The sequence below is a fragment of the Ascidiella aspersa genome, chromosome 1 (genome assembly GCF_963924565.1).
Source record: "Ascidiella aspersa chromosome 1, kaAscAspe10.2, whole genome shotgun sequence".
Lineage (NCBI taxonomy): Eukaryota > Metazoa > Chordata > Ascidiacea > Phlebobranchia > Ascidiidae > Ascidiella > Ascidiella aspersa.
The window spans coordinates 28,722,357-28,740,122 of record NC_139447.1 but is presented as its reverse complement, the minus strand read 5'-3'; the positions used below and the strand labels follow the sequence as shown (position 1 = coordinate 28,740,122).

The following is a 17,766-nucleotide window of genomic DNA, read 5'->3' as shown; positions in this document are numbered from 1 at the left end:
ACCAAAAATGAAAAATTACTATAGGACATCATTCCTTTCTTATTATTATCGTTCGTAAGTTAGTGTTGATTACCAACGTCTAATTACAGGTCGAATCCTCCTAAACTGCTTTACGACCGCAAGCATAAAGATTCGGGTGAAGCGTGTTATACTAGCTTAGCGTGGTCCAACTGCAGGCCCGTGTGCCAAAGTTGGCCCGCGAGTTCAGCTTTTTTGGCCCGCGAACTGATAGTCAGCTTTGGTTCAATCTGGCAATATCACACCAATTTTTGTTTTTTTCAATTTTTTGTTTGAAATTATTTCATAACTACCGTAACTGAACAAAGGTATACATTCCATAAAGTTAGTATATATGCCATAGACTATGTATAATTTTCCAGCAATAAGCCTAAGAATCGCAATTTAAAAACATTGGCCCGCAAGATAAAATAAACCTTGTTTTTGGCCCGGGATAAAAAGAAGTTGGACCACCCTGTACTAGTTTATCGTTAAAGTTCGTGAAAAACTGCATAACCTGGTTAAGCAAAATAAATATTTATCTAATCTAAGTTTGCTTTTATATCTAAGAAAATGACGTGCTCACACGCTTTATTACAGAAAACGGGCTAAAATGCTGTGATAGAGAGTTTTTAAAAACACATGCTAGGAAGTAAACCCAGATTCCGGCTTAGATCAGTTTGATGTTTCTTGAATGGCCTAAGCTCTAAAAAGTGTTGGATTACAAGCGCTTTTTCCCTCACCTGGATCGAACGAAGGTCTCGCAACGGACTCCAGCCATAAGACCAATATAAGAACAACACCAACGTCAGAATAAAACACAATTCGGAATAAGACCAAAATAGGACTAATACCTATGGTATCAGTACCGTCTAAATCGTAATAAGTCCTAAATCCGTCGGAATAAGACCTAAAAGGTCAAAATCAGGCCTAAACAACACTTTAACTAACCCCAAACCCCACCCCTAAGTACATCACTAACTCCCCTAAAAGTTTCAACACTAACCCATTTTCTAACCCCACCCATTACCCACCAATAACCCCAAACAGGACAAAAAATCCGGTGCCGAAACAGCGGCGCCCTGACGGCGCCGGTCAGACTAGGGCGTCCAAACGTAGTCACCAAAACGGCCGATGCCAGACCGATGGCCCCCGATCGTCCCATACCCTCTACTTACAGGTTCGGGCGTTATTCTGGCCATTTAGGCCTTCTTTCGATGAATTTAGGCCTTATTCCGATGAACTTAGGTCTTATTCCGATGAAATTAGAACTTATTCCGATGAATTTAGGCCTTATTCCGTTGAATTTAGGCCTTATTCCGATGAATTTAGAACTTATTCCAAAGAATTTAGGCCTTATTCCATTGAATTTAGGCCTTATTTCGTTGAATTTAGGCCTTATTCCGTTGAATTTAGGCCTTATTCCGATGAATTTAGAACTAATTCTGATGAATTTAGGCCTTATTCCGACAGATTTAGGTCTTAGTCAGACGATTTTGATCGTATGCTGTACTGGATATAACTGCGTATTCGGCTTTATTATGTCGTTTGTCTTAATACTATGGTTTTATAGTTTTTTGGGCTTTATGTATTGTTGCTTTTTAGGTCTTATTGTGTGTTCCCCTCGCAACAGCTAGTCGCGCTCAAAGTAAGACTGCTCTCTTGGATATAATTCAGTCTACTAATGGAAACAAATAAAAAACTTCCAAATACAGGCCGTTATTAAAATTTTTTTTTCGCGACCCAAACTGAATAGTCCTGAGAACCAAATTGGGGTCGCGACCCCCTATTTGCGGACCCCTGCCATCCGTCTTAAGTTCTTGACACACGTTGCTCCATTAAAGGAACATTGCCATGGGGTCAATCCGTTTGTGTGGCAAGTAGTCTAGTAGTCTAATTATTGCCTCTTGTCCAGGCAGTTGTATTTTCTTTTGTTTGCGGAATATCTATGGGAAATTTAACGTGATTCACCTCGCGTGTCATAACAAATGACAAAAGTTAAACGAACGTTTAAGTCACATGTTGGAAATGTGACGTAATAATACTAACGGAAAAAACATTCGAGAATCCAATTAGCAGAATTTCTTTTTAGATTCGAAACTGAAAAAACAACCAGATTATCAGTCCTACTATACCAGGTGTTGAAATCTTACAATTCAGTGAATCACGATGCACTTTCAATATTTAACTAGGCTGCAGAACCTATTTAATAAAATTTCATGAAAAATGTATACCCGTACCTTAATTTTTTGTAGCAGTTTCGTAAAAAAACGCTCAGTTCTTTATTTTGAACAACAAAATTACACAGATGTATGCGTAAGTGGCCAATTAACAAAAACGTAGAGACAGAGCTAGGCAATAACAGATCTCAAATTTTTTTTTGCAACAATTATTTCTTGAATAAGCCCCTTCTTTACCTACAATACCGTGATAGGCCTTATTTAAAGGCAAATTCCGGTATATGGAACGTGACTTATTGCGAGTTGAGGTGCACCCAACGACATATATTCTACGTCGTTGGTGCACGTGCACCCAAAGAGAGCGCGCTGGGGGGAAAGACTCTTAAAATAGTAATTCCACTTGCTTTTGTTTAATAGAAGGGGGTCACACACCCGACTGACTAAAGTATATGTACTGCCATATAGCGTTAAATTTATTTCCCGATAGGAGCCGTCAAACATTCCACCAGGTGTCGCACCATGAAGCTATTAGTTCAGCTTCAGCTTTGCCACTGTTGCACAGAAAAAGGATTCTTCTTTTCAACAATGTAAACAAAGCTTGGTAACCTATGAGCAACACAGAACACACTTGCTGAATATATCAACGTTTGTTTAGAAAATATTATGCTGACATACCCACAGCGTTCGTAATCTTTCTACGTATAATATTGATATAGCGCCAAGTAATTAATTGTAATGCGTTTAGAAACAATTTTGAGTCTTTAGTTTTACATTACATAGATCTTACAGATATATTTATTCCCATGGAAAACTACATTTTAGTATCATTGTTTTTTAGGACCTTTATTCTAATATTATTATTTGTTATATAGAAGCTTTTACAATGCTGAAGACAAAGTTTTCATTGTTTTTAAAAATCATTTCATTTAATGAAAAGGCAACAGTAATTGATTTTGACATAGTCCTTATCTGCTGAAGTTTTTTTCAAAATTTGTGGGAAAGCTATGCTTTTAGAATTTTTTTAATAGTGCCACAAGAAGAACAAGCATAATGTTTGTTGGACCATACCAGGGTCCGTCTAATAAACCTGGAGGTCAAGGTATGCCAAAAGTATAAATTTTTTTAAAATATAAATTCATGTCATTAATATTATGAGAACATTAAAATGCACTGCTTTGTTCATAGAAACTAAGGTTGTCGTTGCACCAAAGAAGGTTCTTGTCCCAACAAAGCTTATCCACACAATTGATTGTGACCAAGGTGCTGTCCGAGCTGTAAGATTTAATGGTGAGACTGCTTTTATATGTTGACCCTAAAATTTGCATTAGAAGTGTGAAATAGTGAGGTACCTGAATTCCAAATAGTGAGTACCTGAATTCCATTTCTAAATTTCTATGAACTAACCTTCCCCCAACGCAAATACTTTGTTTCATTTTGCTTATATGATTTTTTAGGCCAGTGGTTCTTAACCTTTGGTAACCTGTCTAACCCCTATGTTATTCTGCAACGTTTGTTGAACCCCAAATTTTCGCTCAGTATTCGTTTCTTCCTCCTAGCAACTGAAACTGGGCAGTTTTAAATTATAAACTTGCATTTATAGAGGTTAAATTGGCCAAACTTTCAATTTATAATGTTGTTTAACATAATGGCACATAAAAGAGATTCTAATTTAGCTTAACATAACAGCATTTATGTTTCAAAAGAAAATTCTTGCCGAATCTTTGAAACAGCTGCATTGAACCCTGGTTAAAAACCACTGGTTTAAGCTATTTGCTAGTATTGTAAATCTAAATTTTTACCTTGTCTTGCTAAGAAATGCACATATTTTCTGCAATCTGTGCGCTGCATTGAACGGATAGCAGATTACCATGCATGGGGGTGTTTTTATGGCCGCCCTGCTGTAAAACCAGTTTCAATATTATACAGCCAAATCAGAGAACTAGCAACCATGCCCAAATAAACCTGTCTACTTTGTGATTTAATGTTAAATTTCAGCTGATGGAAAATACTGCATGACATGTGGTGGAGACAAATCCATCAAGCTATGGAATCCCAGTCGGAAAATGCTGATTAAAAAGTACACAGGCCATGGTTATGATGTCCTTGACGTAGCTGGATCCAACGACAACTCCCAGATTGCTTCCTGTGGCTCTGACAAATCTGTCATGTACTGGGACGTTGCTTCTGGACAGGTTCTGCACGTTGATAAGCCCTTGATACAACTAACAGCTGCAAACTGTATTGTTAATACATGTTAAAGTGTATTGCATTGATTGCTGTCATTGCTTTAACTATTTGCATATTGGTGACACTCATAGGCACCAACAAAAAAAAAAACTCTGGGTTTTTTTAAGTTTGGCGCCCATGGTGATACTAACTGCCTTTTAACTGATTTTGTATAATATTTTTAAAGAATTTCCTTTATTAGGTCAATAAAAGTTTAAACAGACATGCTACACAAGACAATTATGTAAATTCCTTTGTTTATTTAGATAATCAGAAGGTTCAGGGGTCATGCAGGAAGAGTGAACTGTGTTGAGTTCAACGAAGAATCAACAGTTATTTTGTCGGGTTCTGTAGATTCATCAGTCCGAGCATGGGATTGCAGATCTCGAAAACAGGCACCAATTCAAGTTATTGACGATGCTAAAGACAGTGTGTCATCCATCCAGGTCTTAAATTTTGGTTATTTTGAATGCTAGTCTTGCAACTTTTACATATAAATTTGCATATTTTAAAACAATGCTATTTCTATACGAGCAGTTAAGTTGCTTCATAAATTAAGGTATTTATGTATATTTACATCGCATTATGTGGGCTATCAAAAGTTATACATATTGTTGAAAACAAAACTGTTATCTCAAACGAAGCTTTCCAAAATCTTTCAGACTTTTTTTTTTTTTTGGTTTTTAGAAGGATTAAATAAACCAAACCTTTTTTTCTTAAAATAAATATTAGTTAGGCTTTTGTGTACACCAGGTTACAGACCATGAACTTCTTACGGGGAGTATTGATGGTAAGATAAGGCGCTATGACCTTCGCACTGGTGAGCTACATTCTGACTACATTGGGTCGGCCATAACCAGTGTTCAGTTTACCAAGGATGGGCAATGTACTCTAAGCTCTTCCCATGACAGTTCAGTGAGACTGCTCGATGTTAGCACTGGCGAGATGCTCGGTAAAAATAATTGATTTTTGTTTTGTCTAAATGATATCATGTTAAAGCTGTACTACATGTATATATTTAGAACTATTTAAAAGCAAGCAGCTATGGTATTACCATCCTTCTTATCGAAGATTGAAAGCTTCTTGAACACTAAATTATAATCATATATTTTGTTACCAGATACAATTTACTTAAAAAAAATAAATTTTGCACCATGAATATGCTTTGGGTTATCGACCTAAACCTAATTATTACTTCACAGTGAGTTAAAAACTAGTAATTTCTCTGTTTTAAAAACTTGTTTAAAGTTGACACAAAGAACAATAATTTAGATTACAGGTTGTTAACCTTTTTACTTTCCTTACCAAATGTTTGGTACTGCAATCAATTTATAAAAAATGTTTGGTACTGCAATCAATTTATATAAAGGGCCCCTAGAGCCACTGGTGTATGTTAACTAACAATCACAATTCGGTTACAGGCGAGTACACGGGCCACAAGAACAGCAAGTACATGATCGACTGCAGTCTCAGCGTCAAGGACGATCACGTGATTAGCGGATCGGAGGACGGCCACGTGTATATCTGGGACCTGGTTGAAGCCAAGGTCACGCACAAGGTCGCAGTGCGGCCGAACCGGGCAGTCCACTCGCTGTCCGTTCACCCCGATAAGAATCAGATGCTGGTGGCTTGCGAAGACCGGGTTTGCTTCTACTCTGACGAGGATTTCGAACACCCAGACGCAATGGAGCTCGGGGTGTAAAACGCGGGACATTTCTACGGTGGCTTACATTACCACAACCAGTCATGCATTGGAAGACCATTCTCGAGCAAGGTTCTTGTTGCTGTTGGAGTAGAATTGGACGCGCAAAAGGAGAGCAGTATCGATTCGTTGGAGTTATTTTTGTCATTTTTCTTGCCTTTGATGGAATACACGCAATTCCCCGAGTCGGAGGTCGAAAATTTGCTCCTACTTTTTGGCACACTTAAAATTAAATTCAAATTCGACTAACCGCATTTTTTGTGGCGTTTTCTGACCGAACGGTCAAAACCTGATGGCTTTAATACAATAAACCTCGAGACTTCAAATGCTTAGTTATTGCCGATTCTCGTGATCTGTGCGATAACATAAGCCGGCACCAGCATATAGAAGGTGAAAAAAAGTCAAAATACCAAATCGTAAGCCGCCTTGATAAATAGCGCGTCGTCCAGGACAGGTTTATTATAACTTTGATTGAATAAGAACCCTAGTTGGGCCACAATAAGTTCTACTAAAGCTACGCAATATGACTACATAATACAGTTACGTCACTGGAAAACCTAAAATAATAAAAAAAACGAAAAAGTGACATGCTAAACATTTTGTTGCACTGCACGGTTCTGTAATTTGGTTTGATAAATAATAAATCTCAAAGCTAAAGCGTCTAGGAAATCGACATCATCTTGAAAAGATTGTGCCATTAACTGATGAATGATGATAATATAAGTGTTCGAAACGTCTTTATCAAGATAATGCCGATTTTCTCGACCTTTTTTGCTTTGAAATTTAAATATTTTGTTCATTCAAGTTGCCAACCTTTTATGGTCGAACCAACAATCGTAAGCATGATGCTTAAGGGTCTAGCTTTGTTTTAAACAGTGAAAGCAAAAGGGTCAGAAATAAAATCCGTTCCAGTCAAAAGTGTAGGCGTTTTACGAACCGGGCTTAAGTGCAGAGTGGAATAGTAGGCCATACTTTTGGCACTTGCGCGACAAAAATATCTCCAAACTTGTACAAAGCACATGGTGTAAACTTGTACAGGCTATTTACAATTTGCCTAGTGTGAGCAGTCATCTTCAAAATAGTTGTTCTTTTTTCCCGTTTCTCTTGGAGGACGAATCCAAAGACGTGGCAGAGCCCTGGAATTGAACCAGTTCTTCCGGCTTGCCTTCTGAATGCAGCTCCGACGTGCCCAACTCTGGCACACCAAATCGGAAAAATCTTCTAACGGCCGCTGGAAGGTGGGGGTTGTCGAACAACGGCATGAAGAGCTTTGGGTCGCTTTTCTTAGGATCTCTGAAACCTGTGCACCAGTGCATATGCGACGTAAACATCGGTATTGAAAAAGGTAACAAAATCACCGAGACCTTGACAATATAGATGCTAATAATTCGTAGCATAACAATGCTGTGTTTGCGTTTTGCAGAAGCTATATGACAATCCAACCAGGCTAGTATCGATATAATAGTAACATATTGTTTGGAAGAAAGGTCAAGCATTTCAACACAAAATAATAGCTAAAAAACCTAACACAAAGTTAAGAAAAATATTTTCAAGAACGTTTAATTTTTTTAAGTATATTTTTTTTTCAGCATAAAGCAAGCATTTTTTCTTTTGTGTTTCCCTGCATAATAAAAGATCATAACCGGGTAAATAATAGGGAACAGGAACGAATACAATAATTAAATTAGCGCAACAGAGAAAATTATGGGAATTGCGTCACTTACGGTATATTTTCTCTTCGGTACAGTAAGTCATATAAGGTGTGAACCATACAGACGTAAGTCCTTAATTTTTTTCAATATTGAATCGGTTCTTTTTTTTTTGAAAAAATAGTTTATGAGTTCGGCTGTGGAATATAAGACTAGAAATTATATAACTAACTACATCCCGCCCTACACGCCACAACTTTTTGTGCTTTTTTATGCCACAAACCTTTTTTTTAATTCTTGCAATTTAAGTAGGTCATTTTATGCTGACTCACCTGTACATGCTGAGATAAGCATTCCTGTCACCAAAGTGACCAAAAGTCCAATGACCGTGTAATACATGAAAGAAATGGCGTAAACCTGACCGATCAATGTTTCACTGAAAAACAGACAAACACAACGCACTTCTGCTACCGGTATATAAATAAAAATCGCTCAGGTGTTAGGTCACTTATGTTATAACGCACTCTTAGTGAAACCAGAATTTATATATAGTTTAGAAAAATGAAAGCATTATCGTGATCTCATTCACACAAATTAAATCTATTTTATTTTTTGGCTTGCAAAAATCAGAAATCAGAATTTATTGAGAAAATCAGAAATCAAAAATTTTTGCGACAGAAAACAAAATTAATACAATTTTCTAAAATTAATTTCCACGGGAAAATATTACACATTTGTATTCCGGAAAAGTTGGAAAAGTTGACTGTTAGAAAACCTCTGTGAAGATAATAAAACAGCAAAACTCGACTGTTTCCCATATGTGTTACTCATAATTCGATGCTTCACCAACTACACAAACAATGAGCGACTTACTCGTGGCCTGTATCAAGAACAGAACTTGTCCAAATATCAGACGCGGTATGGGGCGTCGAAGAAGCTGTCCAGTTGTAAACATCATTGACAGAGACAGTGGTCATTGGGTTGGTACAGTTGTCGATGGAGGTTGGCAAGCGGCGTTGCCACTTTTCAGGCTTGCCGTGAATCAAGCCGCCAAGCGTCAACCATGCGCTGAACACAAGACCGATGATCTGGCCACTGAAGGCGCCCTGCACAAAAACTACGTTTTCTTTTCCCCCTTTTTTTTCTTTTATTCCTTTAGTATTATTATAATTTACTTCTAGCCTACACATTTCAGTTTCACTGAGTTGGCCAATGCAACTACGACTATGGCTGGAGCATACAGACAAGCCTAGAAAGAGTTGTAATTAATTGCCTAAACGCTTTACTGGAAGTTAGCTCGTTCGTGAAGACCAGAGTGCCATGTTATAACAACCTAGGCCTGCTCATATCAATTTGGATGATATTTTTTGGGATTTGTCGGCAACCTTAGCTCTTTTGTGTGTGTTCTCGGGCTCCCCTGAGAAACAGTAAGCTCAATATAAAAAAAAAACATACCGGTAATTTGAATGAAAAAGGGGTGTGATTCGTGTCTCAGCATAGTTACCTATAATCCGTTTTTCACCTAAAATTTTCAACGGTTTATTTTCGCGAAAAGACTATGTATAATCGCTATACCCAGTGATTGGCAGAAATAGTACGCATAAAATCATTTGTATTGTTAAACATTGCATGTTATGTATAGGCTACTGTATAGTATACTGATCTTCGGTTGGTGACTATACGGATTCGTATATTTTCAGTAAGAAGTTTGTAAGGGTAAGGTTCTTGCGTGTAACTTTAAAGCATTTGCTTAAAGCGCATTAATCTTTGGAATGCTGTGGCTCACACTTGTATTTGGTTTTCAGAAAATAAGCCAAATGGCTTTTTAAGTGCTAAAGGTTCCCGTAATATATATAAATAAGGCCATACCGTGAAAACCTTGGTTGATAAACTATGGTAGGCTACGTTTTCGCGAAACGTTTACGATTGTAATCTCCCGGCGCCAGTTTGTTTACAGTTACCAAACATTGATTGGTAAAACTATTACAACGTCTTGATAGCGGTAAAAGGTACTTTGTCGCAGCACAAATAGAATTTATACATTTGTCAATCGCCGGTAGTAAACCTTTATTACACCGCTACTTAAAAACCTAATTATGAGAAGATGTTGGCCAGGATTGCCATAAAAATGGACATAAAAAGTTTATTTTACATAACAGAATTACATAAACTTTCATCTTTGGATAGCCCATAATTTTTTTATAGTTTCAAATTGGTAAAACAAACATATAGGAATCCCAAAGAGTGCTGTCTCTCATGGCCCCCAAAAAACTATTTGCACATTCTTGGTACCATTGTTAGTCCTACCCCACACACCGGAAGCAGACGATTATTCTTTTCCAAAACAACAGACATATGTAGGCCTATAACAATCGTGAAAATGTCCAAATTGAATCGTTTTGCGGTCCCTTGTAAGGGCTAAAGTAAACTTTTTATCGCACTTACTATGCTGTTGCACCAGGGAAGGAAGATTCCAAGCGTGAAAATTCCCAGCATAGGTCCGCCAAAAGCACCTCGAAAGGCGATCGTTACTGAGATGACTGTGTCCGAAGTGATTGACAACAGGAATGCGATGCCGGTTACCAGGCAGCCCAGTAAAACAGCTAAAAAAACATAGGATATGATGTCACAAGTTACGTCATAACGCGACGTCTTAGTTAAGTAATCTTGGAAATCGTTCTGTTACCGACATAACCGATGTACGATCATGCAACTTTAGTTGGGTTAATCGCGCGAAGAAACAAATTGCTTTTATTGAGTTTCAATTGGCAAATTTATGTTTTAGAAGGAAACTTTGAATGCATAAAACGTATTGAGTATAGGCCCTACATAAAAACATTAGCATATTGCTTCACAGCTGAACGGATGCACCGAAATCCCGTAAAAAAAGTTTGTCCGGGCGCAAGATCCCTTACCATTTTTCAAATTATTACATTAAATTAAACTATTAGAATTGGCAAACCTGCACGAATATGAACAATAACTAAACTAAAAAATCAAGAAAATTGTTTTATGTACAAAATGCTATTTTTTTATATAAAACTGCTTGACAAGGACACATCTTTTATGCCCCCCATTTTGTTTCAAAGATTTAAGTCAAGCAACACTGCGTTTCAGCATAATGAGTATTACGTAGCAAGGCAACTGGGATAAGTAAATATGTACTTCATCAATTGGTTGTTTTATCTGTCTAATCAGTAATCACTAGCGCGTGTCGTGTCCCAACAGTTTTGTTGTTGTTTTCTTTACCTGTCACCTTGCTAAAGAGCAACTGGTGGGCGTTGCTCATATTTGGACGCACGGGTAGAATGAAGTCTTCCAGCAGCATCGCTCCAACTGAGTTGATTCCAGACGAAACAGAACTGAATGAAATAAGTTAAAAATCTGAGCCGCCAAGTGATAACACTTTTAAGCCGTTCAGTAATCACTAAACTTATGCTAACAAACAATTGTTTTTAAATTAGCAGTGCAGCAAAACATATGTATAGTAAGCCTCATAGTTGATGATAGGTACTTAGCTAGATTTGTAAATAAGCAGTGGGCCTAATCAATATTAGCCCTAATCGATTATTATTACCTCAAGGTTCCGCTATAAGCGGCAGCAACAAAAAATCCCGACAATCCAGGCAAATTTTGAAACGCCTCCAGAGCAAGGTAAGGCATCATCTGGTCTGACTTTTGAATGATCTTTTCTTTTAGTGGATCACATCCCTCAAAATAGGCGTAGGCTACGCAACCACTGATGATCGAAATCACGGTAATGATAATCTTTATAATCAGTGCGACACAAGCAGCACTGAAACAAAAAATTAAACAGTCAATGGCGATATTAGTAGTAGCCTATTTGGAAATATTTCCAAAATACAACTACCGGTAGTCATTTAAAACACCACAAACCGAAAAAAATAGCAGCAAGTTAAGAATTCTTGCATTTGGTAATTGTCGAATAATAGTAAAACATGTTTAATTAAACGACCTTAATTTTAAACATCCAAATCAAGTCATGCATAAGTCATTGCAACATAGGTATTTATAATCTTAAATCTCAGCAAAACGAGGTATACAGTTAATTGATGGCGTACATATTTTCTGTGGTTACGCGTTTTTAATCAGTCGAGAAAATGTCTTAAACACTTGGGCAACGTAAAGTTACTACGATTGTGTCAGTTGAACTTTGTTTTCTAAAATAAAGAGTGTTTAAAACATTTTCTCGAGTGATAAAAAACGAGTACACGCAGTCACCACGCAGTCTAATTTACCAACAAGTGATATACAGGAATAAGAACTGCGGCGAAAGAAGAAGGGGATGCGAACATTTTTTGCACAATGTGCGCAAAAATGTGCACGCCAAAATGTGCAAAAATTGTGCGCACATTTTAAACAGCCTTCAAAAATGTGCGCACTTTTTTTAACAATGTGCGCACATTTTTAACAGCCTTTCAAAATGTGCGCACATTTTTAACAGCCTTTCAAAATGTGCGCACTTTTTTTAACAATGTGCGCACATTTTAAAACACCTTCAAAATGTGCGCACATTTTTAAGTTAGAACTCTAACTCTAACTCTAACTCTATCTCTAACTCTAACCCTAACTCTAACTCTAACTCTAACTCTAACTCTAACTCTAACTCTAACTCTATCTCTATCTCTATCTCTAACTCTAACTCTAACTCTAACTCTAACTCTAACTCTAACTCTAACTCTAACTCTAACTCTAACTCTAACTCTAACTCTAACTCTAACTCTAACTCTAACTCTAACTCTAACTCTAACTCTAACTTAAAAATGTGCGCACATTGTGAAAAAACACATTTGTGAAAAAAGTCGCACATTGTGAAAAAAGTGCGCACATTTTTGAAGGCAGTTTAAAATGTGCGCACATTTTTGCACATTTTGTTGTTCACATTTTTGCGCACATTGTGCAAAATAACGCCACGTCCCCTGTTGGAAAGAAGGCAAATAAAAATTAACTTACATTCTTGCATTTGTCACAGATTTACAGGACATGTAGCGCTGACAAATGGACTGGTTACAGCATGCAGTGATGCATTGCGTCGTGCTAAATCCGATTAAAATTCCCCATGTGGTAGTTCTTATTCTTGGGTCAATGTCCAAACTGCAGCAAATGCATTTTTTACGGTTTGGTAAAAATATTTGGTTGGTTGTAAGTTGGTGAAACGTTTATAAGAAAAATTTATGTCATTTTAACACAACAAATCACTGTTTGATAAAAGTAAATTTAGATAGAAACATTTCAAACAAATGAGCTTTGAGATAAGTGAAATAACCTATTTTCTTCATAAAAAAAACTCTAATTTTTACATAAAATGTTTTACTGTGCGTTGGTGCAGAAACTAGAAGACGATTTTTAGGCAGTATTAAATTACCGACAATTATGTAGTTTACGCTAACAAATCGAAAGTTTTTGCACAGCTAGTATAGGCTATATAATCGATTAAAGGTTAAATTATTAGACATTTCAGTTCACACATACTCAGTTAAAATCTGAGTAAGTGAAATTTTAGAGGCATTATGAACCCATATCTACGTGACGAACTTACACAAGTATGTTGTCTCTCTGTCCCCTTTCCAAAGCCGCCCAGACGTTGCCAAAACCGCCGACATGAATCGTGGACTGAATGAGCAAAGCAAGCGCTCCAATGAGCATAATTCCCGCTTGGAAAGTGTCGGTCCACACCACAGCTTTCAAGCCACCCTTGTTTGGAAGTATTGCGAAATATAACTTATTTCTTAGAAGCTTGTTTGTTTAAAGTTGTGGAAAACGCAGACAAAAAGTGCCGTGCTAACATACTCGTTGGAATTTAATAAAGACTCCGTTCAAGGCTCACCCAATATTATCTGTTTTATAGAATATCTTTTAAGGTACAAGTTGAGCTTTAATAAATCAGTTTTGAATTTTTAATTTTATTCGCTGAGAAAAAATGTCAATTTCAAACCCATGCAATGCCAGCTAAAATTATGGAACGTGGTTATTTCATCTTTCCAACCACGTTGCTTCTTTTTCAGCTTAAACTTTTGTAGTGTATTTTTTTGGTAACGCGCAAAAACATAGAGTTATCGCTGTGAATAATAGTTTAAAAGTGTCAACCGAAATGTTATCCACCTTTCCCGCTTATGCTATAGAGGGGCATTCACAGCCCGTTTTGGTGCATTTGCCTAAAACAGAGCAAAACGAGTTATGACTTACCAAGGTGGTATAGAGCGTACACACGATGCTTGTTGCGATAATGCTCCATTCGAGTGGTATCGGGGTTACTGCGTTTAACGCCAGGGCTGGCAGGTAGACAATCGAACCCATATACATAAGCTAAAAAGAGTTAATATGGTAAAAAAGGCATTAGCTTTAGTGGCATGCGGTATTATTAATGTTTCGGCAATACCCTTTGCCATTTGACTAAAGTTTTCCGAGATAAAATTGATTAATCTCGACTAATATTCTGGCTTTTAATCCTTCAGAAATTATTGTAACCAATCAATTAAAGGCTGTTTGAACATAATCTTACTGGACGGTTTTTCATTTTGGTTTATGATTGGTGAACCACCACATCTTTCAACCAACAGGCTGGTTTGTTACTAACTCAAAATCAAACATGCATATAGTATAGTTTGTGACTTTTCCTGGCCATCAGGATGCGCACATCGTTTTGAAAAAAATAACAACTGTAGAAAACTTGCCAAGAGCGTACGTCAAAATGTTTTTGAGTTTGGTTGATTCATATATTTTGTGAGTATGAGCTCGCTAAAACTGGTTATCTAAAATTAAACTTATACTCACCGCGTTAAGGCATTCGCTTGCCGATGCCACTTTTCTAATTGCGGGATGAAATCGCAATTCCAGGTACTGTATGAAAAACAGTTATCAGTGAGATATACGCAAATTGTCAAGGTATTTTACAAAGCCGAACACTTACTCGAGAGGCTTACACCAATAGAGAAAAATGAAGCCTATCACTCTACGAACTAGAATACTTAATTTAGATCCCTACGCGTTGTACGAATCAAAGACGAAACCTATCTATTATAGAGGTGTGAGGAAGCATATGATCAGGTTAATTGCCCAAAGTCCAACAGTAACAAACCGCGTACCTCGTACGACGTAACAAGTCGAAGCCGATGCATCAATGGAATGTAATAAAGGCAGGAAACTATCGTCGGATAAATCAGGGTAAGGGAATACGTGATAGTCACCATTCCGTAGACGTAACTATCGGCGGGAAAGCCGATAATAGTGATGGCGGATATGAAACTCACGGCAATAGAAAACCCGAGAGGCACCTGCACCGAAATAAAGGAAGTTTACTAGAGCCAGATTTACATTTAATTCTGACATGAGTTATTAAAAACAATAATAACCTTTTTTTTTTGTCAAATTTTACTGACATTGATTTTTATGAACTAAAGAAACATTAAAAATTAGTTAACAACAAATGTTAAAGTTAGCTTATAAAATTGTCATTTAGCTTAATTAGAGCAACATGCCGCGGGTAAAAAAGGCCACAACCAGCGGGCCGTAGTTTTTGTTGACAAAAATATATTTTTTGTTCAAATTAGTGGTAGTGCAAACGCCATTGTGCGTTTTCCAGCGCTCTTATTTCGCTTGGCCTAATTTCAGGCTTATTTTATGACTGTTGTCCAGACCCGCGCGATCAGAAGGATGTTATAGTAGGCTACGATCGATTTTTTCAACTTTAATACAACGCCTTTGGTCCTTGGTGCTGGTTTTTCTATCAATGTAGTTTGATATATATCGTATGTAGGCAAAACAAAATGTTCTCCTTGCTCGTATTTTGCTTGTGACTATGGTACTCAAATAGGTCACCATTCGCTACGTGTTCTTTTCGCTACGTGTTGGTTCGTTACCACGGTTTGTAAATATTTTTTAACTAAACTACTATTTAAAAAACAGATGCTTACTAATCCATTAGCGCTATAAACCAGTGCTCCGAACTTTCTTTCACTTGTAGCACACTAACTAGGTTAAAATTTGGCAGCACGCCTATAAATATGTAGGACGAGTGCGAACGACCGTTTACCGGTTTAATGTGCCCAACTTACGAAAACTATAAGTTGGCCAAATAACATGAAAAAACCTGTTGTACCGTGACATACAGAGTGTGGTCTCAAGGTACACAAATTCCGTATATGGAGTGCGTCCAGATATTGCGAATTATTTGTTTTATTTTCAATGTCTTGACTTGGGCATATTAAAGACAAAAAAACATATTACGAAACATTTGTTTTACATTTTTTCTTACGTTTATTGGACTCTTAAAGGTCACCTAATATTTGTTTCATGAAAGGCCGGATAACTGTTAACTTGTTGATTGTGGGCTTGATCAATTTTGTATTGAAAATTGTTAAGTGGACTTTCGTTAAGATGTTACTAATTGAATGATTTAAAAAATGCAGTCAGCTTTATGAAATACTTGAAAAGTTTAGAATTCCCTTGGAATTAGTTGAAATTGCATCCGACACCACTTTACCTGTACTCCTTATGTTATCGCATTTTGTCATAGTGTATTCGCAACCCACTACACGTCTCAATATTTCGGTTTACCGGTGACATTTTCCTTCCTCCATAAAAGTAGTTGTCTACATCCTTTTTCCTGCGGTCTTTCACCGCAAAATAAACTCCAATCAACGCTGCTATAATCAGTGTGGCTGCAAAATAAGTCAATATGACGCAATCAATTCTCTCATTTTTCATTTATTTAACACCCAAAAATGTACCAGGTTAATCATGCAAAATACAGTTTGCATATCTCAAACGTCAAAGCGTGAAAACTTTATGCACAATTAAATGTAAATTAGAAATTATTATTGTGATAACAACCTTTATATGTCAACCAACCTCAAATGAGTAATTTATTTTAGTTTCTCTATTTCTGGTTTGGACTCGGTTAAGACACAGTTACGCGGTGTATTTATATGTTTACGGTTTCTTGCCATAACGATAAGTAAATTTTATCAACTGACATAACTGTTATATCAGCAGCTTGTTTCTTTACCTACCGACAAATATAGCAGTGTCAATTGTCCCAAATCCAACCTTGACTTGTTCAGACGGCAACATCTTAGATTTGAATAAATCACAAGATAATTTCGCAGCAAAGATATCTTACGAAAAGTTTCAAACTATAAGTTCTTACCGACAACTAAAGTGGCCTAGTAGCTTGCGTATCCGATCTTTTTATTCTGCCTACGTCATTTTGTTTGCTAACGTGGCTTACCTTTTACAGCCCTATAAGGGTTCGAAAAAGAGATCCGCTGAATTCCATGTCAAACCTTAGTACTGCTCGAACTTGCGGTTTGTCTATGAGTAAATTTCTTGCGATTACAAATTGCTTTTTTCCGCAAACACGATTTAATTTGCAAATTATCGATCTGACGAAATATGCAATAAATCTCGCGAAAAGGACTTAGACAAGCCATATTTTTTAATTGTTAACCGTTTTTACCTTTGTTGACCTGTGTTACGCCGTTGTGTATTAACAAGCCCATATCTCCATTACTGAACCTGGCAAATTTCCCCTTCATACTTTGGTTGAAATATTTCCGAAATATAGCTGTGCCTATATGTTTCAAAAAGATATCTACTACAAATTACGAATGAAATACAAACTCACAAACACAATTTAGCTTCGTATAGTAGTCAAACCGCCTTGTTGTAAAATCTCATGCATTTACTGGCAGATGGCTATGTCGTGTTTTTATCCTTGTTTAAATTAAATTTAAAAATCCGGTTACTATATTTTAAAAACTATTTGCAGCTATTTTTTTATCACGAACATTGATTATTGTAGGTAAAAGCCTCTATCGGTTCAAACCTTCCATGGTAATTAAAGAAATGCTCCCAGTAGTTTAGAGATATAGACTTGTTTGGATAAATACAATTTCTAAATCACACTAATTTATTTTTAGCGGCAAATCACTAGATGTTTCCAGTGGTCCTATTAGAAAATTCAGTTTTGTAATTGGCGCTCATAAACCTA

The 17,766-nt window shown here is 36.8% G+C and overlaps 2 protein-coding genes across 2 annotated transcripts; one reads left to right on the top strand and one right to left on the bottom strand.

Annotated features, from left to right (window-relative positions):
- Positions 1-3,118: 3,118 nt before the first annotated feature.
- Positions 3,119-6,225, top strand: LOC146169295 (WD repeat domain-containing protein 83-like). The gene is made up of 6 exons (XM_083388936.1): positions 3,119-3,276; positions 3,363-3,464; positions 4,173-4,369; positions 4,670-4,849; positions 5,157-5,355; positions 5,825-6,225. The coding sequence occupies exons 1-6, from the start codon at positions 3,228-3,230 to the stop codon at positions 6,103-6,105; spliced, it is 1,008 nt and encodes a 335-aa protein (XP_083245062.1). The 5' UTR covers positions 3,119-3,227; the 3' UTR covers positions 6,106-6,225.
- A 953-nt stretch (positions 6,226-7,178) lies between these two features.
- Positions 7,179-16,847, bottom strand: LOC146169294 (sodium-coupled monocarboxylate transporter 2-like). Its single transcript, XM_083386478.1, has 13 exons — positions 16,787-16,847; positions 16,332-16,435; positions 14,861-15,049; positions 14,550-14,615; positions 13,962-14,081; positions 13,315-13,469; positions 12,729-12,869; positions 11,332-11,550; positions 11,004-11,116; positions 10,200-10,357; positions 8,653-8,860; positions 8,087-8,218; positions 7,179-7,405 (listed from the first exon to the last, which is right to left on the bottom strand). The coding sequence occupies exons 1-13, from the start codon at positions 16,845-16,847 to the stop codon at positions 7,179-7,181; spliced, it is 1,893 nt and encodes a 630-aa protein (XP_083242604.1).
- Positions 16,848-17,766: the final 919 nt, after the last annotated feature.